This window comes from Brienomyrus brachyistius, chromosome 12 (assembly GCF_023856365.1).
Source record: "Brienomyrus brachyistius isolate T26 chromosome 12, BBRACH_0.4, whole genome shotgun sequence".
Classification (NCBI taxonomy): Eukaryota; Metazoa; Chordata; class Actinopteri; order Osteoglossiformes; family Mormyridae; genus Brienomyrus; species Brienomyrus brachyistius.
The window spans coordinates 11,353,361-11,376,702 of NC_064544.1; the positions used below are offsets into that span (position 1 = coordinate 11,353,361).

At 46.1% G+C, this 23,342-nt stretch overlaps 1 protein-coding gene and 1 long non-coding RNA gene across 2 annotated transcripts; one reads left to right on the forward strand and one right to left on the reverse strand.

The window, feature by feature from the left end:
* Positions 1 to 310: 310 nt before the first annotated feature.
* LOC125704488 (caspase activity and apoptosis inhibitor 1) lies at positions 311 to 2,970 on the reverse strand. The gene is made up of 6 exons (XM_048970075.1): positions 2,639 to 2,970; positions 2,154 to 2,345; positions 1,898 to 1,982; positions 1,722 to 1,791; positions 1,381 to 1,448; positions 311 to 1,075 (listed from the first exon to the last, which is right to left on the reverse strand). The coding sequence occupies exons 1-6, from the start codon at positions 2,741 to 2,743 to the stop codon at positions 621 to 623; spliced, it is 975 nt and encodes a 324-aa protein (XP_048826032.1). The 5' UTR covers positions 2,744 to 2,970; the 3' UTR covers positions 311 to 620.
* Positions 2,971 to 2,981: 11 nt separating this feature from the next.
* On the forward strand, positions 2,982 to 22,197 carry LOC125704489 (uncharacterized). The gene is made up of 3 exons (XR_007381146.1): positions 2,982 to 3,254; positions 3,536 to 3,596; positions 22,102 to 22,197. It is a non-coding gene; the product is annotated as an uncharacterized LOC125704489 (long non-coding RNA).
* The last annotated feature ends 1,145 nt before the right edge of the window (positions 22,198 to 23,342 follow it).

Sequence of the window (23,342 nt, forward strand, 5' to 3'; positions counted from 1 at the left end):
TGATCACAGTCTTTGTGAGAAGGAAATAGAAAATATGCAAATTTACATATTTACTGTATGTGACCAAGGAAGGTAGAAGTGTAAGCTTTGTGATGTTTTTAAGCTTCAGTGAGGCATCGTACTCATAATATTCTAATACATGTAATAATACTGCTTGGTAAAGTATGAAAATACAGGAACACAAAGTATTTGCAGTCACTTAGGTACGAAAGACTTGCATGACAATGTAAAAGCTGAATATGCAAGCTTTGTGTGCATGCTGAAGTAAATAAATCACAAATAAAAAAAAACAAAAAGCTATACACAGAGAGATGTTCTCATGATTTTAATGGCTACTGCTGTAAAACATTTACAGGATATAAACCTAATTGTGTATAAGAGGCAGAGGAACATGGCAACAAATTAAGCTAAGTATAAACTAAAAAAAAAAACTATATTAGACAGACAAAGTCAAGTTCCACGCCTTAGATGGCCCGACTGCCTGGGCAAATAAACAAACCATCCATGGGTTGATCTCCCGGGGTTGAACAACATCACCCAATGACAGCCAAGATCCCGCCTCCCGGGGTTGAACATCACCCAATGACAGCCAAGATCCCGCCTCTTGAGGGGGGGTACAGTCAACTACAGGTCTGCTTCTTCACTTCATTAGCCTTCATCAAAGCCTTGATGGCACGGGCCCTCATCTCCAGCTCTAGAAGCTCCAGCTGTTGGGCTGAGGGCAGGGCTGTCTTAGGGGGTGGAGTTACCTGGGGAGTGACCCCAGAAGCCACACCCACCGTTGGTAAAGGGGGTCCTGGGGTGGCCACCTCTGCTGGAGGCTGCTGGTCTGCAAGCTGTTCCCGTCCTGGGGTGACTCCCAGGGCCAAGATCTCACTCACGCTCCTCTCGATGTCCTTCTGCAGCTCCCTCTTGGGATCCACGGACTTTGGTGCCTCTGCCGGCTTCACTTGGTCTGGACCAGGCTTTGCCTGGACCGCCCTCTCCGTCACCTCCTCCTTGGGTCCTTCAATATCACTGTCGTATGTGTCGGCATTGATGCTCAGGACGTCGCTCTCCTCTCCAGAGCCACCGCCTTCCACACAACAGTGGGAAAACAATGACACTAAAGACAAGAACCATGTGCCTGTTCAAATCCCAGTTTCCAAGCTTTCACCCTTAAGAATAGGTATTACCTGGAATTACACCAGAAAAAAACATCCTATTAAAAAAAAGCAGCTTCCAATAAAAGAACTGACAAATAAATGTTATAATATTACATCTAATACTAATAATAATTATTATGATAATTATTAAGAATAAGTACTTGAAAAGGGACTTGAAATAGGCATTTATTCTGAAACTCTGCCATATGAGACATATAAGATATTTCACTGTCACCTTGCTTGAGATCTTCCACTTCGACATTCTCCTTCAGAGATGAAGTGGAGTCGACGTTGTTGTCTTGCCTGTGCCACACAAAGACATGTGCAATCAGGCACATGGACATGGGGTGAGCGTGGGCCCACTCTCACATCCTCTGACATTTTCCTTGAAAGATGCTTTAAGGATACCATTTCTGAGGGGGGGAGGGGGGGTACTTTGCTTTCCATCAAGTACTTTAAAATAAACATCCAGCTGCAGGACAGACCGACATATTCAGAGATGTTCCCGACTCAAAAATAGAAAGATGGGAAGAATCTTGTCACAAGTGTTTTATAACTGAAGCACTTTTTACTCACTGGCTGTCAGTCTCTGACTTTTTGTTTGTTCCCTCCTCTTCAGCATCCGAGGAGCCAGATACTTCTTCACCTGTTTTAAATAAGAAAAATAAACAAACAAAAAAAACAGTGAAATTAAAGAAACACGATACTAAACAACAACAACAATGAATAAGATCAGTGCTGAGATGCGGCACCTTCCAGGATCTGAAGGAGGTTACTCTGTGAAAGCTGCTTCAGCTGCTCCCAGCAGAGGTTCTTGATCTCAGCGAAAGTGCAGCTCTGCGAATTACAGTAAAGTGTTGCTTGTGACACCGAAGCAAAGCTTATGAGCACCTGAAGGACAAAGTTCCTTTACACGGGCAGCCATCTGGTCAATTGTATTCAAATAAAGACTCCTATGCGCATATTTTTTTTAAACCATCATCATGGATGGTGTGACAGCAGACGGACCTTCAACTCATCCGGCAGCATCTTCTTGAGTTTGTTCTCCCCCAACACTCGTAGGCACTGCTCCAGCATCTCCTGCCTGTCCGTCAGATAGGCGCTGATGGGCTTGAAGGACACATTCAGGTCTAAGCCACCCTCCTCGATGTCACTGGGCTCCTCTGTCCCCTGCTGCTCATTGTCCTCCTTGCAATCGGGCTGGTGGTTGAGACACTACGCTGAAGCGCTGATAATGCCTGATTATGTTCCCACTAAGCATTGCCACACTCAAGCAAAAAATTCGTACAATTACCGCTGGTAAATGACCCTCATAAGGCATTATACTTTTGAATGATGAGCTTTATACCATAACCGTAATTGCAAATAAGTTGAGAGTAAACTAGTTAATTAGCCAGGCTTAAATAGAGCTACCTTTACGTCACTGGGTGCCTAAATTCTTAGAAGTCTGCAACGAAGACTTGTTTTATGCAGCAAAAGCAGGGCATATTCACCTCCATGCTCGATTCCGTACTTCTGCGCTTTCTGTCTCCGTCATGGCGACCCTCCGAATGGGAATGTTTCCTCTTCTTCTCTTTTGCAGACTTTTTGCCTGGCATCGATGCTGGTAACCAGTAACCCTTTTCCGCGACGCTGCTAGTTTATGAACAGCTGATAGTTTAACTGTCACTAGTTAAACTCTCATACCATGCATATGTCGATACAGCAGGTAAGCGAAATGTGAAGACTTTAGATAAACCCTAAATTAGCCCGAAAGCAAATTACCTTTAGTAAAACGAAAGCAGAAACCACGAACTAACTTACTCCCCTGCCGTGTCGCATATTTTCTACGTCACTCCACGTCGGGATACACGCGACCTCACACGTGACTCGAAGGCTGCCGTTGCAGTTAGTTCTACTGAAATAAGGCTTCTCCTTTTTGACTGACTCGTCATTCGTTTTGGGCACATAAAATGCCTGAGATTTACGGGATTCCTCTTTGATTCATGCTGACATTTGCTTTCTACAGTCAGAATATTTTCTGTATTTATATTTGCGTTGCTTAGACGCCTCTCTTTGCGTCTTGTGCCCGGCAAAATACAGTCACCCTAACTAAAATATTAATACCCAGTGAGTATTTTACGTCACTTAAAGTGATTATATGTTTATATATAACGAAAACAATATAGATTTTTAATACATATTTAGATTTAATTGTAATTATTATTTAATTCATTATTAGTCAAATACTTTAAGTTTACATCAGTACACTAGTACGTAGGGGTAGAAACAGGGTACTACTTAGCAGTAGGATCAATCGTGTGCGATCGTACAGCGTGTAATTGTAAATGGTCGTAGCATTAAAATTATCTCTGTGTTACACCTCAGTTACCAGCTCGTTTCTTTCTCAGATTAATGAGGAAAATCTCAACTCCCATTGCCTGCCTTGCATGTCCTGCCCCTACGCTTCTGGTAGGAGGAAATTTTGTCCAAATGTCATTGCGTGTGTGCGTGTGACTCTGGTATAATGGTAGACACAATGCCACGGTGTGTTCCCTGATTGGGGCACTCTATTTTAGCTGAGTTATCTTCTTAATAAGAATATGAACATTCGTTTGGAAACATACGCTTCCTCATATGTACATCGCATGTATCTTTTTTTCTTCCTGCAATTACACATTTTTTTCTTGCAATTTCACCATTGTGTGTTATTTGCAGCTAATTTCGCCACAGGAATCAAAATTCATCAAGTGAGCCTCTGCCTAACTGTAATGTTCAGTCACTAGATGTGCATTATTTATTATTTAAACGAATTGTCTCAAACCCCTCACTGTTTGACCTGATGTCCTGAAATCGCGGGGAGGGATGTCATAATGCACCATGAGTGTTCTTGGTGAAACCCATGGGATGTCATATTGAGAACAGAAGGTCAAGCTGAGCCAGACCCTGTCATGCTGAAGACCTTTTGTAATTGGTAATCTGTGCCAAATATGTATTTGTGTACTTCCTACTGGACAGATCAAAATACTATTTGAACACAAGTTCAATCCAGATAACTTGATGGACTTAAGGTAGTCTGGGCTAAATTTAGGTGAACGAAGATAAACTCTATTTAGCCCAAACTACCTTAAATCCAACAAGTTATCAAGCTAAACAGGAAATCAAGCTTGGTGAAACAGGCCCTAGTTTGGCATAACCTGTAATGAATGACTGGTTAGTCTCTCTCACTGTGCACCCTTGGAAGAGCCTATGATCTGTACAGTGAGTCATAGACCCTTAAAAGCTACAGAGAAATCATGTGTTTTGAGCGGATCAGGGAGGCTCATGTCACTCTGTTGTTTTCACTTGGATGGTGCTGGCGATGGACAAACAGCAGGTGGCATCACGGTTAAGGTTCCTGGCCATGGCACTGCCAGGTTGTATGCCAAAATGCAAACCAGCGGAGTGCGAGAAGACAGCTTGCAAAAATATGCTGTAGTCAATGAGACCTCCTCAGCTGAGAGACCAACCTGTAGCTTTTAGTATTAAATCAGGGCACAGTTTTCAGGCTTCCTGACATCTTTTGATTCCTAACCATATATTTATGTATTCAGATTTGAATGAATATTGCAATAGAATATGAAATTCAAGGGAGAGAATCTCACTTTTTATCTTCTTATTTTTCTTGTTGTCTAAGAACCTGACTGCAAATAAGTCCTTGAGAATCTGGCTAATACTGTAATGGGGAAAATGATGCATATAAAAGCTTGCAATGGTGTAAAAGAACAATAATCCTTAATGTAATTGGACTAGGCCTAATCACGTTTAGTCCAATTACATATCATGTTGCATTTTTGATAGAGCGTTTTTGCAATGCAAATCCCAATTCTCCTGGAATTGTTATAAGCTTGACCAATCAGAGCCAAAAATGAGAAGGTAGCAGAAAGCAAGTTATAGTAACAGTGTTTCGCACTCTTCTGGTTTTGAATAATAAAGCCACTTCTAAGTGTGGAAGAACCCAAATGGGAAATGCAGCACAGAATCACACAAATGCATTTATACAATTAAGATAAGGCTCAGGCAATTCTGTAGGGACTATATATAAAATAGAAAAATAGAAGTCATTTTCCCCACCTCTGTATGTTCCTTTGTGGGCTTTGTAAGGTGTTTGCTGGTGTTTGAGAACCTTCCAAGAAAAAAAATCAAATGCTGACTGAGGAAACATGTGATGTAAGAGTGGCCTCTGTGTTTGCAATCAAAGCCAACGTGGCTCCCTAATCAAGCATCCCCTGCCCTAGAGAAAGTGCAATAGGCTTGCTACATCAGTGCCACCTCGGGAGGGTTGACTGACACTACTTCCAGTTGATTTTAAGGATTTGTACTCTAACGTTGTTAGGTAGTAGGTGCTAAGATAGGCACTTTAAGGGTTACTCTAAGGATTTTATGCATTTATTTTGGGTTGTGTTAGTAGAATAAGAGCCAAAGATTATCTGTGCAGCTTTCATTGCTCGGTAATATATGAAAAAAATTTACTGGATGTAACTGGAGTCTGGGGGGTGGATGCACTGTTAGTGACAGAATGATGTCATCCTCGGTGTTGATTCCCCCCGCATTCCCCTTACGGCGTGTGGGCGTGCCAGACATATCGCTTTGCCCTCAGGTACCAACAGGCGTGGGCTCACGCGGAGCCGAGGCAACTTGACACCTCCGCCGCCCGGCCCACCGAAGCAGAAAAGTGGAGCGAGCGGAAAAGCGGGACGCCCCGCAGGGGACTAGGCGGCGAGATCCGGGGCGCAGCGCTACGCCGATCTGCGCCGAGCAGACCGCGCGGCCAAAGGGCTCGGCTCGCGGTCGGCGCGCGCTTCGACGCGCGCCACCTGCCGCGGGAGCAGATGGGCGGCGCGCCGCCGAAACGCCCGAGGGCTCATCGTGATGGAGACAGCGCGCGGAGCTGTTGTTTTATAAGCACGAGGACAGTCTTCCGGAAGATATTCGGCATGCCGGACGAGAGTGCCATGTATAATTAACTTCTTTTCGTGCTGCCACACCTTCTTCCGCCCCCATCTCCTTTATCTTTTTCCCGTCCGCATGCATCAAGCCTGAAATCTCGAAGTATTACTAGCTTATATGAAATAAAAATAATTAGGAAATTCAATAACGCATTCACTCCAGACAGAAGGGATAATGACCGGCATTATAATCTGTTGTACGAAGGAGGGTCATGCGCCTGGGGTTGTTTGCGTTGATTTGTGTGAAATGATGTGTTCCGTTTCGCTTCCCAGCCCCAAGTGCTGTCACAGTCTGCTCTCTGCAGTTTCTTTTAAATCTAGCCCCATTTTCGAGATTAATATTATTATTTGTCTATTTTATGTGTACATTTTGTTAAAGCCTGTCCTTGCTCCACACCACCACTCCTAGACATGACTACCACATGCCAGAATTAGCTGTCAGTCTGTGTAGTCCGCGTGTTGTGTGATTCTGATGTTCTTCCTGACCATTCGGACCGTCTCGCTGCCGTTTTATAACGTCAAGTTGGCCTTAGGGATGGAGAAACGAGTTGTGCAATATGGAGGCGCCATGATTAGATTTGCATCTTATATTCTTCACGAGTTCCGATAATGTTAGTAGGATTTGTGTTACGGGTAATTGTTGGTTTTTATAGCAATTTTCCATCTTTCCACTTTCATTTTTAGGCTTATTGTAATAATATGGAGTTTGGAACTCCATGCATTCGTAAATATTTGGTGAAATGAAGAGATTATTTGAATGGCTTATCTTTGACAATGGTGGTATTTGGGAGAGATGGGAGGCGGTAGTTTAGTGGTGGTGCTGGGGGGAGGGGGGGGGGCTGCAATTGGCCAACAGAAGGTATACTCCCTAAACTAATTAATTAAGGAGTTGGAGAAGTAAGGACCCCTTGATGAAGCAGTACCTCAACAGCCTACATTCATCCCCCAGCTATCATCCATATGATCATCCACAAATGTCAATAATAATTAGCAGTGCCCGCCCAAAATAAAGATATGGTGAACCAATCACAAGACCTGATTATATCCATGTGGCCGAAGTGAGGTACTGTGACTCGTATACAGTAGTAGCGACAGTAGCATGTAATGTCCATTTAAGCTATGAAGAACAACACAAACCAAGGTGCCACATCTGCCTGAGCTTCCTCTTCAGTAACTCCAGGCCTAAATGATCCTTGGAAGAGTTAGCAGATGGAGAAAGAAGCACAGGTTCCTTTTTTTTACGGTCACATAGCCGGTGGTCCCATAACTGCTGCACTGTTTCTCTGCAGTTTCAGCAGCGTTACGAGGTCAATGCAAGGAGTGCAATTCCAAGAGACCAGCAGATCTACCCTCTCTCTCTTTCTGCATTTTACCCAACTTACCCTAAGTGACATTTCACTCGATCCACTTTACAGAGGCATGACGCCTTATGAGTCTGTGTGCTTAACAATAGCTTCCCCTATAGTCTGGGATGCATATTAATGGACTGGGTGTCATGATCTTACCTTGGCCAAGAAATATTCCAACATTAGAAGCAGGTTGTGATTCTTAGTATAATTTTTCGATGGAACATAACTCTTTTAAGGAAAAACTAAGCAAGGGTAGTTTATAAAAGCCAGACATGTCCAGTCCATCAAGAAGTTTGCAGAAAGGGGAACGTGGAGAGGAAGTCGTAACAGAAACGAGAGGCAGTCTGCTCTTGACACACTGTCACAGATAAATATCAAATTCCCTGGTGTTGCCACTTTTCTGAGCCCCTGGAGATAAAACGGCACAAAGCTGGTGATTCTAGGCAACCTTAAATCCATATTAAATACCTGCACCCAGGAACAGAAAAGCAAGGTTCAGATCACAGCTTATTATTGGATATTGGTGAAATTATCTGATTGAGTCTGGTGGGTCTATCATGAATCACTGTGACTTCTGCATTGATAAGAGTAATGGGTTTAACAGGAGAAAAGATGCTGGCACCTTGTGGACACAAGCTTAAGTCTGTTGACCTTTTTTTACTGTTGTTAACAATGCAGAAGGGGGGAATTGCATTAGTGTTTCCCATCCTGGGAGGGCTGTTATCTCATTAGTAAAGACACCCACCCTCAACATACAGAAACACACACACAAACACACACATTGCCCAAGCTTCATTACAGAAAAAAGCACTGCCTTTCTGTCTCTAGAGGGCAGAAAAGAGCCTTTCTTTTCCACCTTGGCGGAGACCATAGGCATTTTCTCACCACTACAAACATACGGGCATCCACCCTGAGCCACCAAATTAAAATCCATATCCAGATTAAACATATTAGTCACACACAAAAAAATAAATCCCATCTGTAGATAGTGGCCTCCCAGCTTAGATAACACCTAGATTCAACACGCTTTGATTCCCTGCAATGCGGTGTTGATTTTTTTTTTGTTTTTTTTTAATATTTTCATTTCAATCATTGCAGGCCCACTGAGCCTTGGTCCATTTAGCTAATCATATGTAATTAGCGCAGGAAGTCCTGCACAATTTATATGCACAGATAGAGTATTGATCTCCTATGCGACTAGTCTGACCATCGGGGATAGTCAGGGTCTCACTGAAAAATAATCCCTCCCACCCCCCATGGCCTTTTTCGGTCTTGTCAAACTCTGCTTGGGAAATCAGACAGTGGCCAGTTGTGCAGCAGACCTCTGGTAATTTTGTGCACTTCTCCGTCTCAAGCATAGGTGGCAGCGTGGCTACGGGTCTGGCAGCCAGTGTAACTGGATGCTAGTTCACTGGATTTAGGAATCATGCCTCCACTGACACCCTCTGAAATCCACGATCCGTGGAACAATTCGGTTGTTGAAGAGACGGGTAAAAGTGACAGACTATTTGGGCAAGAGCTTCTCCTTCATAGCTGAATAACGGTAATGTGTCACCATAGGGTGCTGTTACCATCCTAAGCATGAGTTTCGATAGTGATGACAGGTAACTGCATTCATGGGCATTGCTGGTGAACGGAAGACGAGGGGGGCGGAGCCTGCAGCAAAGTCATGGCGTTCGGCCCTGCAGATGTTGCCGCTGGGCTTCGGGCACCGTATGACTCACGCCGGCTGCCTGGTACCACCTGCTCCTCTGAGCACGACCACACACGCGTTCCTGTTGTCAGGAACCTTCCCGTTCTGGATGTCAGGCTGTCAGACTGTCACTGTGGCCACGATACAGACTCCGCCTCCCGCTCAAACTGTCATCATCAGACCTCCAGACCAGCACACCTGGATGATCATTCCACTTCATTCTGTCTCTCTGCCCACTTTTTCTTCCTTCCTCTGTCTCTTTTCTTCCTCACTCTTGATTTCTGCCTCTCTCTGTCTCTTTTTTAATGGCTCCCTTGTCCCTCATCCCATTTTTCAGCTATCAGTTCTTCTGTACCCTTATCCTGTCCTTCCCGCTCTCTTTCAGTCTGCCGATTCTCGCTCTTCAGTCTGTTTCTTCTTTGTCTTTCTGCTCCTAATGGCATGTCTCTTACAGTGAGGAGCGACAGCATGTAAGCTCCTTCTCTCTCGCCCCTCCTTCCCTCTGCACCTCCTCCCTTCCTTCCTCCTGGCTCCCAGGCTGGTCACAGGGAAGCGGATTATGTGGGAGAAACTTCGTTTGCCAGCCGGGAAAGTGTGAAATCTGATTGCTCAGCAGAGTTAAATGTGAGGCCTCGGTTTTGGGTGCTGGTTGGGTGCGCATTACTGGGGCGAGATTAGCTCAGATCCAGTGTTGCTGGCGGAGTTTAACGCGGGATAGTGAGAGCTTAGTTACTACTCGAAATCTCTGCCAACTCCACGATGCCCAATGCCAACTTCAGGTCATGCTGTTTGAAATGTAGAATTTATCATTTTAAATTGTTACCTGTCCCGACGTGTCGGAGAGAGTGGCAAGATAGCTTGTGAGCGAACTGCAATATTTACTTTGATGGCTTAAAAACATACCCTACAGTATTTTCGCGATTGTTGTCTTTAGGATAAAATAATCGCAGCATAACTTACTGGTTTCTTTTGAACAGTATTTGAATACATTTAAATGTATTTAAATGCAATGTCATATCAAACCAGTTGAGCTGTTTGTTGTGTCTTCCTACCACTAGAGGGCATGCGTTGCTTACCTTTAAATTTAAGTTGGGTTGAGTTGAGTTGAACTTTTTCATTAGCGTTCAATAGCAAATGTAATGGCAGAGGCCCAAGGCAGATGAATGTATGCATCCTTTATTTACTGATGTAAAATAAAACAATTTAATGGCAGGATATGAGGAACTTGGCTGTAGCCTGTTGCATTATGGGCATCATTCAAAGGCTTTTTTTTTTCTTTCTGCCGCGTGAAGCGGTTTTGGCACGGCTGCCGGTGTGGCCATCAGATTAGTCACAGCCAGCGGTTATTGCGGCTCCCAGTAAATCTGAATGAAATGCTTCCTGCTGGCGGTCGCCGGACCTTTGGCTGCCGGAATGTGGGTCAGGTGGCGTGATTTCCAGTGGCGAGTTAGAGGCATTTTAGAAAGGCCTGTGGGTGGCGAGGCGGGGGGGGGGGGGGGGGGGGGGGAAGGGGGGTAGAAGTGAAAGGATTAGAGAGGCTGGAATGAAGCCTGGGCTCACGGCTACCAGCTGAGGCATTAACAGGCCCCCCCCCAACCGCCGCCGTTCGAAAAGCATACGTCTCCCCTGCACCCGAGAATGTTCCATCTCGTCAGCCGTAATCTCTCTGAGCATGTGTGGCGTTAGGCACTCTGGCACTTTGACTTTGCCGGATAGCTCCCGGGACGTAAAAGGCGGATGTATCGGCCTGTCATTCCCTCGTCAGTGGCACTCCCCGGTCTCCGTTTAACCTTTTAATGGCGCGTCTCGGAAGCGCTGAGTGACAGGATGGAGGATCAGAGAGGATGAGAGCGTCTCGCGGGCGGGCGGGATTTTTCAGAGTTACGTGTCAGATTAGCCGGCTCCTTGGCTGCGTTTCATCCGGCTGTTGTGTTTCAACTCCCTCCCTGAGCTTCCCAAAGCCTCTCTTCCTTACAAACGTGCCTCTCCTGCATGCTTTCTCACTGAACATATTCATTCCTCTCCTCCGCCATTCAAAAACTTTCATAAACGGTCCCAGAGACCCTCCCTGAGTTACTGGGGTGCCGAGAGGTACTTGGGAGTCGTAGTTTCATTCCTCGTCTCTGCAACACTGTCATTAATATTGCTGTATGTCAGCGGTCACTAAGTGGTCCTAATCTATACCCAGAGACATTTACATCTGGATCGCGGAGCATATTCTGTCATGCTAATGAACTCAGGCGACTTTTGAACAGGCACAGAGTGGCCAACTCAGCAGGGGCCCTCTGAGTCCTTTGCTTGCAGCGTCTTGTCCAGTCGTGTCGCAAGCCATCGTTGCATAAACGATCAGAGCAGCAAAAGCGATGAATGTATCACTAAAATGGTCTGTTCGAATAAATGGCTTAAGATTTTTTTTTTTTTTAGTTCATCAGCAAGTTCCTTGAAAATATGCTTGGTTGAAAACCTTTAAATAAAATGACTATTTATATTTATGCAATGTAGCTCCCAGAATCATAGTTATGGGTAATATGTCATTCGTGGCTTGGACCTCACTGGGGTTGAGTAGCTGAACTTCTGTGAACTTTAGCTGAATGCCCCGGCCGTATACAATCGAATTACGTTTACCCGACACTTTTATCCAAAGCAGCTTTCAATGGAGGGAAGGGTTACAATTTACGTGAACTCCCTGGGATGCAAATCTATAAACTTGGCGTTGTTAGCACATTGCAATACTTGCTGAGCTTCCTCACGTAGGGTTCTCTCAAAATGCAAGAATGCAGGAGCTCCTTGGTTTACATTTTACACAGACACCCTAAGTTCTGTAACTGAAGTAATGACTTTACTGCCAATCTAAGCCAGCCTTCCCTCGGAGAACCAGTTATTAGTTTAAACACCTACATGCACAGGAATAACCTATGAGGCTAGTGGGTTCATTTACCTGCAAGTAGCGCCGGCCCGGATCATTGAGAAGCAGGTTTAAACCTGGACTGTTTTTGCGTACGAGTGGGCCGAAAGTCAAATGTGTCGGTCACCCCTATTACATACTTCAGAGTTTGACTGACAAATTGCAAGCCTGTCATTATATGTCTTTCCCTTGTTCATTACATTAAGCATTGTGAAATACATTCTCTGGCTGACAGCAGGAATGGAGTGAAAAAAAAAGATAAATGAACAGATCTAATTGAAGCTGGCTTATTAAGTTCACGCACTGGCGTTTCGTGGGGCGCCGCGTGCAATTTGACTTTCCGGTTTTCCCTAATGTTGCAGTGAGCGTTCCCGGGATTCGGGTCGTTCGGGGATAGAGGGAAGCATCATGTGACTGGTGGCCTCAGCGGGTGATTAGGGGGATGCCTGTCACTGTGATGGACTGCGTGGTGCAGACCAGCTGCATGACCTCCAGTTCATTCGCCTACTGCGCAACGTCCAGCATGCGGTCAGGGATGATCGATGATCTTGCCGTGAGTGAAACCAGCAGCCCCTTCTTCTTGCGTGCAACTCAGGACTCTGGGCAGTGACTTTGAGAAGTGTCCCTAGGCCCAGACAGGAGTTTGGGGGGGGGGGGGGGCATCTGATGATTGCAATTGTTGATTGCAAAGTTACTGATTTGATTGTGGAGAAAAAGGAGGTCTACACTGCTATAACACCCCCCTACCCCAATCCGATTCCCTTTCCCTGAGAAAACAGTGGCTGCCAATCACTAAGTCCCACTTTCAGGTGGAATTTCGGATCTCGCTTCATATTGTGGAGCAGAAAGAAAGGTGGGAGTGTTTGCCGGCGCCTTGGAGGGCTGCAGGCTTAGTGTGGTGACAACCAGGGATTAGCGGAGCCCCTTTCAAGCAGCTTAATCTGTGTGTTTATGGAGGAAAACCGCGAGGACACACACACTGCTCTCCCCTGCCCGCTCACTCCTTACATAATGCTCATCTGCATCCCAGGCAGCAGCAGAAGTCAATTTTCTTGTGGACCAAGGATAGCAAAAAGAGTCCATTACCATGTAAACTAATGCCAGGGAAAGGAGGAGATTACCATGTGGACAAAGGACTGGAAGAGGAGTCCATTACCATGTGGACTCAGGGCAGGAAGAAAAGTCGGCTAATATGCAGATTGGGGACTGTAGGAAGAGACCATAATCATGTGGATCCAGTGGAGTAGGAGGAGTTAATTTCAATACAGTCCAATGATGGAAGGAGAAGTTGGTGTGAACTCAGGACAGCAGAAGCTGATTGTCACGTGGACCAAGGGCAGTCAGTGTTTCACACCTTTCAGTTCACTTGTTTACATTTGTGATTGCAGCTGTTGTGTTAGTGTTTGGCTTTGCATGATGACTAACACTTAGGGGTGGTGCGTGGATCTGTGTACCTCTCATCAGAAGGTTGCCAGTGTAAATCCCAGCATCAACAGAGTGATTTCGCCACTGGGCTGTTGAGCAAGGCCCTTAACCCCCAATTGCTCTAGGGATTGGTGGATCCTGCTTTCTCATAACATAGTGGTTTTGGAGCAAAAATATTGCGCAATTAAATGAAAATAATGCAGCCTTCTTTACCACTCTAATGAAATGCAGTGTATCACCAGGAATTAAATTCCTTATTCATGTATTGTTTTACTGTTTGAAACCAGTGAAACATGGTCTGCGGTAGTATAGCCCACTGGAGAAGATGTTTGTTTTTTTTATGCTAAATTTACAGTTTTGTAATCGCACAACAATGAAATGATAGGCATCTTTCCTGTGAAGCGTTCTGATTTCCACCATCTGTTCCTGTGGCAGACCTGGGGTTCTGGACAGGCCTGACATTAAATGGGTGAGGCCTGCATTCAAATGCCTCTCGTCCCCTGGCTTTGACGAGAAGGAAAATTGCTTCGGTAATTACTGAATCTGTGAGATGGAACGCAGTGGCTTTGACTCGTCCAGCGGCTAGCGAGCGCCGCGTGTCAGGAAGGCTAATCGTAAGAAAGCAACATGTATTTAATTTCTATTACGCTACTAGATTTTCCCATCATGTGCTCCATCTCCCCCCCCACCCCAGCCACCATAAATAGATTGAGCTGGATTGCGTAAATTTGGTTGGTGATTGATGGTTGTCCGTGCCTAAGAACACTGGATTACTTTCCAATATCTTGTCTGTGCCACAGACACCCTGACCCACTGGCACTGGGCTGGGAGGTCCATGGCAGGGATAGAGTCAGGCTTTTCAGTGACATGTAGGTTGAGAATGTGGGGGTCAGAGGTCACAGATCGCCAACTGACTTGGAGTGACGCTGTCTGAGAACGGCATTGAATTACGGAAGGCTTCATGTACCTTTCATAGCCTCATATTTATGGCAGGATATGCACTCGCACAGTAAGGGTGATTTGCAGATGCAAGCTCACCTACCTGCATGTTTCCAGACAGTGATTGGGAAGCCATGAAACATGGGGAAAAGGCATAACCTTCACACATGGAGTTCTGGAGACAAACCCAAAAGCGTGAACTACTGTGCCCAGGGGCACCATAAAGTAGGGGATGGTCAGGACGATTCCATGGGCCCCTGAGAGCCCCACGGCCCTAAAAATGTAGAGTATAGTCATATTGATCTGGGTTGGGGGCCCAATCTAATATCCCCCTGACTGTACCACCCCATCTAGAACATTTACATGTACCCTTCTTTGGTCTGAATGTTCTATTGCTTCCAGTGTTCTACTTCAATGTTCCACCTCATTCTCCGTTTCTGTGCTCCTGGACAGTTAGGCTCAGCTGACCTCTGCAAAGGTAAGACTTGCAGGTACAACACCCAGCCCCTCACAGCAGCGATCTGTGGATTCCAAACCCGGAATTACCGAACCCGAAGAACCAACGTGTGAATGTCTGAAAAGTACCACATCGCCGGGGTTTTGCACCATCGTGTGGATCTGCCTCGCACCTCTGCCTAAAGCAAAGACACCCTTCCTAGGTTGTTATGGTGATGCCAAAGCAAATTGTCTGATATGTTTCACACTCTCCACTGAAACAAATTAGTGGATTCATCTTCAGGACTGGTCCTTGAGAGGCAATATATCAAAAACATAATGGGGATGTGAAAAAAGACTAATTGGAATACTTTAATCTTTTAGCCAGAAGCTTTACCTATAATGGATATAATCTACAAAGTTTAATATGTTTGAGAAAGTATTTAGTTGTAATTTGTCCTCTGTGATGCCTTGAGGATGGAGCAATAAGAGGAACAAAGGCGTTCCTCCCCTTGTTGGACCTGAAACCTTAGCTGTAAAAACAAAGACACTCTGGTCTTTGTGTTTGTACTTGGAATACTGTGGTGTGGCTGCACTACGACCCAAGTACCTCTCCTGATCTATCGGGGGGCTCCAAGGTAATATTTTGCCCATAATTTCTCTCTTATAATATGGCTGAAGCAGAAAAATATTGCAAAGACAATATTTAACGCAGGTAGGGAGATAAGAACATAACAAAGCCAAGAGGTACAAAACAAACAAACAAAAACAGCCTCGTCTTATGCAGCCGACTCTCCGCAAGGCTCCTGCCCACCAGAAACAGTCTATCGAGCTGAGCTTGTCACCCTCTGATACGCGGTGAGCTAATTCTGCTTTAATCCTTGAGAAGATAAGCAGTGGCAGCCGCGTTAAAACGTCACCATCTCCCACGCAGTCTGTTCTCTAAACTGCCTTGTAAAACACAACTATGCGGCCTACTGCAACATGTAAGCACATCGGTGAATGGGGGCCACGTGTCACAGCCATTTGACCTCCTGCGGATCTCCTTTGGTGGTGCGGTAATTAGCACTGTTGCCGCACACCTCGAGGATTGTGGGATTGCATGGCAGCCCTGCTATATCTGTATAGAGATGGCGTGTTCTCCCAGTCTAGTGTGGTGCGGGGGGGCTATTCTGCCTTGGCCCCAGTGCTGCGTGGGAGAGGCTCCAGCCCCCTCATCTCTGAGACCTAGTACTGTGGAAGTGTTTTGACGTTGTAAGAATGGATGGTGCTCCTTTGTAGGAAAGGGTCAATGCAAGACATTGAGTGGAAGCAAAATCTAGCTGGCAAATCTGATCGAGTTGCCATTTTGACAGGGAGAGATAAAAACATACATCACACTCACGCATCACTTCCTTTTGCATGTTTTTTTATGGGATCCCACAAACATATCGTGCAGGTTTCTCGACGACACGTCGCAAATTACCAAACGACGGACATCTGGAGGAGTCAATGCGGGGTACGTTGACCTGGCACTGCCCCCTTTGCCCGTTGTCTGATATGCAGTACAGGTACACTCACTTTTTCCCTGCCGGGCACGAGGGTGCCTCTTGAGGGGTATGATAAATGGCAGAGGCTTCTGCTGGGGAGGATGAGGGTCAAAGTAGTGCATCAGTTAAGGTCACTGGTGTTCTGCTGTTAAGCAAAGTTTATAACCTAAACCTGCGGCGATGGGGAAAATGCTAAAGCTGAATGCTAAACCCCCAGCATAACCGTAATCTCGCTGTCACGACGGCGGTTTTCATTATTTATTATAATATGGACCTTTTGTAAGCAGCATGATAAATGCGATTACTGGAAGGGAAAGAACCAAAAAAGACCAGTGCAGGGGGGCAGTTTTTTCATGCTTTGCTGATGATTGTGCACTAATGAAACTCTACCTACCATGAGAATCCTGTCTTAATTCACATCCATACGTAGCACTATATCAGTAAATCACTTTTACAATATCCCTAGTTCATGGCCTATCGTATTTTTTATGTAACACTCTTTTTGATATTGTTGCCCCGAAACACAAACATTTACCAACAGGAACCAAAAATGCCCTTTTTCGGGTACCAGGAAAAAGCAGCTTCCGGCCCGACAAAGAACAGCACAGAGTTGAACTTCGCACACCCTTCACGATGAGCTTTTTAACTGGCCATACGTGACCCTGACGGGACTAACGACGCCACGCTCGGGCGCGGCAGCCCGGAATGCCCGGAGCGGCGACCCCTCTGGGTTCCCACGGAAACAGTTGCTATGGTCACAACCCTGAGCCAGGCCTTGAAGCCTGAGGTTAATAAGCACGCGGCTGAAGCAGCTGTGCAGGCAGCCCAGCCGTATGGCCGCTCCCGTGTGCTCGCTCTCTCCGGCAGCGTCATCAAGTTCCTCCCAGTCACTCTTGAGTGTTTTTACCCGAAGCTGAAATTTTCTTACTCAAATCATATTCATTTAACAACTAGAGCTCTATGCCCATGTCTGCTATGAAAGCAATTTAAGGATGGCATGGTGGCACAAGAGATCTCAGATTCCCAGTTTTGTGCTCGTGGGACAGAAATGTTCTGAAGGCAGAAGGAAAGTGATTGTTTTTTTCTGACAGTTCTGCTGCCCCGTAGGATAGTTTAGCATGCTTTAGTAGCATATTTCCTACTCTCCAACAACCTGTTGTATTACCCTAGGGTGCCAAATTAGGGTTAGCAACTACAGGAGGTGGGACCAACCAGTTGGATGTCTTGGTCCTGCCTCCTTTAGTTGACTGGATCCACCTCCTCTGCAATCTGATTGGTTATGTTTTTGAACCAATCATTTTTCCTTCTGCCCTCAGAACACATTTTTTGTTCTGCCCTCATAACATTTTTGTGTAAACAAACCTCCCACAAGACATTTTTGCGGGCTTGTTTCCCAGCCCAGTTTGTGTGCACAGAGTATACATATCCGGCATATCCTGTGTTTGTGTGGGTTTCCTCCTGCAGTCTGATTGGTTAGCCGAATTGTTGTCTCTGTGATGAACTGGCCGGCGCTCCGGGGTGTTTCCCTGCCATATGCTTCTTGGGAGAGATTCAAACTCAGCATGACCCTGTACTGGAGATGAAGTGTGTTGGATGGCCGGATACAATTATTGAAGTAGCAGTCATAAAATGAGAAAAAACATCATCCTAGGTAGCCTTAAGTTGAGCCCCCCCCCTCCTTGATTATGGGTTTAATAAGCCATCTTTGTTTCAACACAAAGGGGGGGATTTATCCCTCAGCTTTTGGCCAGTCATCATGTCCAGCAGGAGTCTGGCTATGGCGCCGAAAAGGAGAGACGTGGGTCAGCTCCCTGCACGACAAGAGACGTTGAAATTTAGATTATTAAAATGGGAAATAAAATCCCCCATAACCCCACCCCCCGCCCTACAAAAATCACATAAAATCCTTTTCTTAATCTAAAACCCACTTCTCTCCTTCAGTTGAATTAAACTTTAAGCTTATAAGAAAATAATTCACTTAATGATGCACATAATGTGGAACCAGACTGCTGTACCATTAGCTGAATTGCCACTGAATAAAACAGCAACATGCATAAATGGAAGGTGCCCACGTCGATCTGGACTCGGTCATGCTGGTCAAGCTGAATGATGCTGAATGGTTATTGGCCGGTTAAGAATGGCGCCGATTAAGCTCTCAGCTGAAGCCCAGAGGAACCTTTGAGTCACCAGGCTTTCACATACGCCTTCGCCTGGCCAGAGTCTTGTCCCTGCATTACAGGCATTCTGCTGCAACCTTAAACATCCCTTAGGTTTCCCAGTGTCACTATAATATCCCCAGGCTGTGAATGTGCCATGCAGCAGCCCTGCCTCCCTCAGCGCCTCGTCTTATTGGCCCTCCCACCTGTCAGTCGCAACACGGGTCACAAAGGAGCATCCAGCTACGGAATTGCAAGGACAGAAGCATTGGACAGGATCCTTCTTCGTCAATCTGAACTCAAACGGCAATTAACAAAACAGACGAAGAAAGAGACGAGCGTCTTTGCGATGCAGTTGGACTTTCCAGTGGGTTTTCGGTGAAGCTGGGGGTCGGGGGGGGGGGGGTGCACAGCATCAGAGAGTGGATTGAAAGATGAATAAAGATGATGTGAATGTATTCTGTTTATGTGGAACAATGGTAGCACTATCATGAACTGCGTTCCTTTTCATTTTAATCAAATGTCTAATGCATAAATTCAATATATGTAAAAATTGCGAACTTCAGGGCCATTCATGATCGGAGGATTTTTTTTCACCACTGTCTGCATTTTCCCAGTGAGGCATTTTACATTTTTATGAGTCTGTGGTTTCTCCCGTCTTCTCAGCAGACACTCCAAGGCCCGAGGAGCCTTTCCATGTGAGCTGCAGACGCCTGTCATCCCACCACCTTTGTTTACGTACTGAAGGCCTTGCAGCATGAGACCCTTTGGGGCTGTGAACTGGAAAGGGCGAGTCTAGGATTTTTTTTAAGCAGGGAGGTGGGGGATAAGAGGGGCCATAATTCATACAGGGGAGCCAACCTTATCATTAGACAATGATATGTTTTGAATCGGTGAGTGAATGGGAGGGGGTACTCCGGGAGCCAATCAGGATTCAGCAGTGCTCCTGTTGTCCCGCCCCTTGTGCATACCCCTGTGGACTGGGGGTCGGGGAGGGGCTTGGGGGCAGTGAGTAGCCTTACCTCTGATGCAGCGTGGGATTGTGTTGGGCGACATGAGTGACTGGCAGCCTCAGTGCGATCTAGCGAGGCCCTGAGGTATTTTATCTGCCGTGAAGAATGAAACGACCTCCCCCCGCTTCCTCTGCCACTGTAGCTTAAGAGCAACGCCGGCGTTTCCATGGCAGCCGCACTCCATCTCACCTTCTCAACTTCCGTCCCTCTTTCCACGTCCGCAGTCGCATTGGCGCGGGAAAGCGGACGTCTGGGCCGGGCCCGATGGCTCCTCCCGCCCCGTCTCCCATTTTCCGTCCCTCTGGCTTCCGCCATCTCGCGCTCGCACGCACGCGCTCACCTCGTAAATGCGGGGTGTCGCCACAGACACCTGTCACGCGCAGCTGTCAATTACGCCACTGAGCAACGGGCTGGCACGCAATTAGCGGCGGCCCCTCGCACTGGGCAGGGGCCTGTAATGACTTCCACCAGCCATTGATCAAAGTCAGAATGGCCACTCCAGTGCGAAATTACCCAATTAACATCTTACCAAAGTGCATCTATTTTTGGCTTGTTGAGGTTGTTGATTTATTTAAATAGGGAGGGGGGCAAGCCGTTAGCCATGCCAGGGGGAAATCTGAATTAACATACTTGTACAATTCCCATTGCAGTTTATAAAAGTATAACATTAGAGTGTGGGCTTTTTCCACATAGATCCTGTGTGCATACAGTACTGTGCAAAAGTTTAAGACAGTCAAATGAAATGTTTCAAGCTATTTATCTAGGTATTAAGTGTACATTTGCTCAGAAAAACACGATGTTACATTAGAACATATGCAAATTAACAGTAACAGTACTACAAATAACCAAGAATTTCCGTTACTGATATCTTTTTGGGTAGCTAGATGTAAGGATGTAGATTTGGGTATGGGCAGCAGAGACTGTTACTACCAATATGGTAGGGGTACTGTGTGTGTGTTTTTTTTTTTTTTTGGGGGGGGGGGGGGCACAGCTAATTTGGTCCCTAACAATGCTGAAACCAAACTTAAGCCTTTGGTTCCCAGACCTCTCCTCAGGGGCATCCCAGCTATTCCATGTATTTGTTACATTTCACCAGCAGCTCAAATAATTAATTAACTGAATTACTTAAATAACTCAGTGAGGTAATGATTAAAGCATCATTTTCTTCGACTGCCTAAGACTCTTGCAAAGTACTGTACATTTTTTCCAGGTAACACTTCCTACTGTCTTCTGCTAGTTTTAGGTTAGGCAGTGACCCAGGGTGATGGGGGGTAGCGGGGCAAGGGGAGCCTGATCTGAGGTTTGTTTTCTCAAGGCCTTTATATGACAGGTTCGAGCTGTTTCTAGATCTGGAAACGCTGTCATGTGGATGAGATGGGGCAGTGGTGTGAGAAGGGAGAAGAGAAGATGAAGGCTGGAGGTACGCGCTGTCGAGTCAGCACAGGCTGGCAGTGCGCGCTGTCGAGTCATCACAGGCTGGCAGTGCGCGCTGTCGAGTCAGCACAGGCTGGCAGTGCGCGCTGTCGAGTCAGCACAGGCTGGCAGTGCGCGCCGTCGAGTAAGCACAGGCTGGCAGTGCGCAGTGTCGGGTCAGCACACGCTGGTAGGATGTATTGTTGGGTCAGCGTGGCCTGGCGGTATATGGTGTCAGATCAGTGCGGGCTGGCGGTATATGCTATTGGGTCAGCGTGGGATCGCTGTACTCTCTATGAGGTCAGGCTGGCGGTACGCGCTGTCGGGTCAGCATATGCTGGTAGGACGCATTGTCGGGTCAGCGTGGGATGGCTGTACTCTCTGTCAGGTCAGGCTGGCGGTACACACTGTCGGGTCAGCGTGGGCTGGCGGTATATGCTGTCGCATCAGCATGGGATGGCTGTACTCTCTCTCAGGTCAGGCTAGCTGTATATACTGTCAGATCAGGCTGGTGGTATATGCTGTTGGATTAGCGTGGGCTGGCAGTGTATGCTGTTGGGTCTGTGTGGGCTGGTGGTATATGCTGTCAGGTCATGCTGGTGGTATATGCTGTTGGCTGGCGGTACATGCTGTCAGGTCAGGCTGGCGGTATATGCTGTTGGCTGGCGCTATGCAGGTTGGCGCTATGCGCTGTTCCATCAGCCCAGGGCTGACTTATCGCCAAAAATCATACACAACTAGAGGCCTTGGAGGCGAATTAACAAACAACAGTAACTAAGCACAATAAATTAGGTCCTCAGCACTGACTAGGGATTAGGTAAGGTAAGCGTTCGCAAGAACAGGCCAATGATCACCTCTTCAGCATTTATGGGATGACGGGTACCGTGAAGAGGATTTGAGTCTTTAAAGAAAAGAAGAAGATTATATACTCCTTACTATACAACCCTGAATGAAGGACAAAGTTTATTCTATCACCGAGGGGCCAAGGTCGAACAGAAGTGGCTCTAAAATGTAATTATAAATTAAAATCATAGGCTGAGAATAATTTATAAGCCTCCTCCTCAATCAACAAGGCTTCACTACTTTGTGAACTAAGTCACATTAACACCTGGTAATGTTCTCTGTGTCCCAGCAAAAAAAGAGGCTACCAGACCCCCCCTTCGAAGAACGCAAAATTTCCACCGGCAACCTCTCAAGTCCCTGCTCCCCCCACAGACCATCATGGGACACTGCGGAACAATAAAGTTCAATCACACCCAGCTGTAATGGAGCAGGGTGACGTCGGGCTGTCTGCCCCCGCGACCTCGCCATCTGAGCGGCGCCCATTGTTGTCGTCTGAGGCGAGTGCGGGCGGCGTGATTGCGGGTTGCCATTCCCTCGCGATCGCTCCGTCAGGCTCCAGCTAGTCATCCAGTGAGCGGCAGAGGCGACAGCAGGCTCTATTTTAGTAAGCAGAGTTTACGGGAGAAAAAAACTGCTCGAGTGAGTCTGTAGGAAAACGATGCGGAGGCTGTGCGTGAGAGGCTATCAGGAGCCTTTGATTCTGAATGCGATGCAGCTATGAAGTTCTTATTAATTATACATTGGCTGCCAAGGGGGTGGGCTGCCTACCTTCTTGAACCAGCCCACCTGCTGACTGTCTGCCTCAACCACCTCTCCTACCCATTCACCTACTGGCCCATTCCAAAGTACAACTTCCTACCTGTGCTGTCCTAACATCTGCCTGAATTTATCTCGTACTAAATTATGTGAACTTCTGCAACTCTGTGCTGGACCAGAGGAAGATGGGCTTCCCTCTGAAGTTTGGTTCCTCCCAAGGTTACTTCCTCCCTGGGGGAGTCTTTCCACAGCATTGTCACCTCAGGCTTAATATCTGCGGACCACAAACCCAGGACTCCGTAAAGAGCTTTGCCAATTTTCTCCTTCTTAAAAGAGTTATAGAAATAAAATTGAATTGAAACTGGTGTTGAAATGTCTGAAGATCATTCATATGTTCATTTTATTTCTTTTAAAAGAAGGTAGTCCTTGACAGTATGCCAGAAGGATTTTACTGAGCGGTACACAATTCGGTCACTAATTAAATCTGATAAAATGAACAGTTTTCCTCCATTTAAGAGTTACCCGGTGCTGCCAGTGTTTGAGCTTTGAGCACATGTAAGAAAATGGGTTGAAACTTTATTGAAACAATTACGTACAACATGTAAACATATAAACGAGAACCGTTATACTGAAGAAAATATATATTACGTGAAACCAATTTACAAAGAAATAATTCATGTAAATAAACTTGTGAAAATTGTTGTTCATCAAGTCAACAGCAATACATAACCTGTCATAATAATTGTGTAAAGCATGAGTTAGATGAGAAACCAT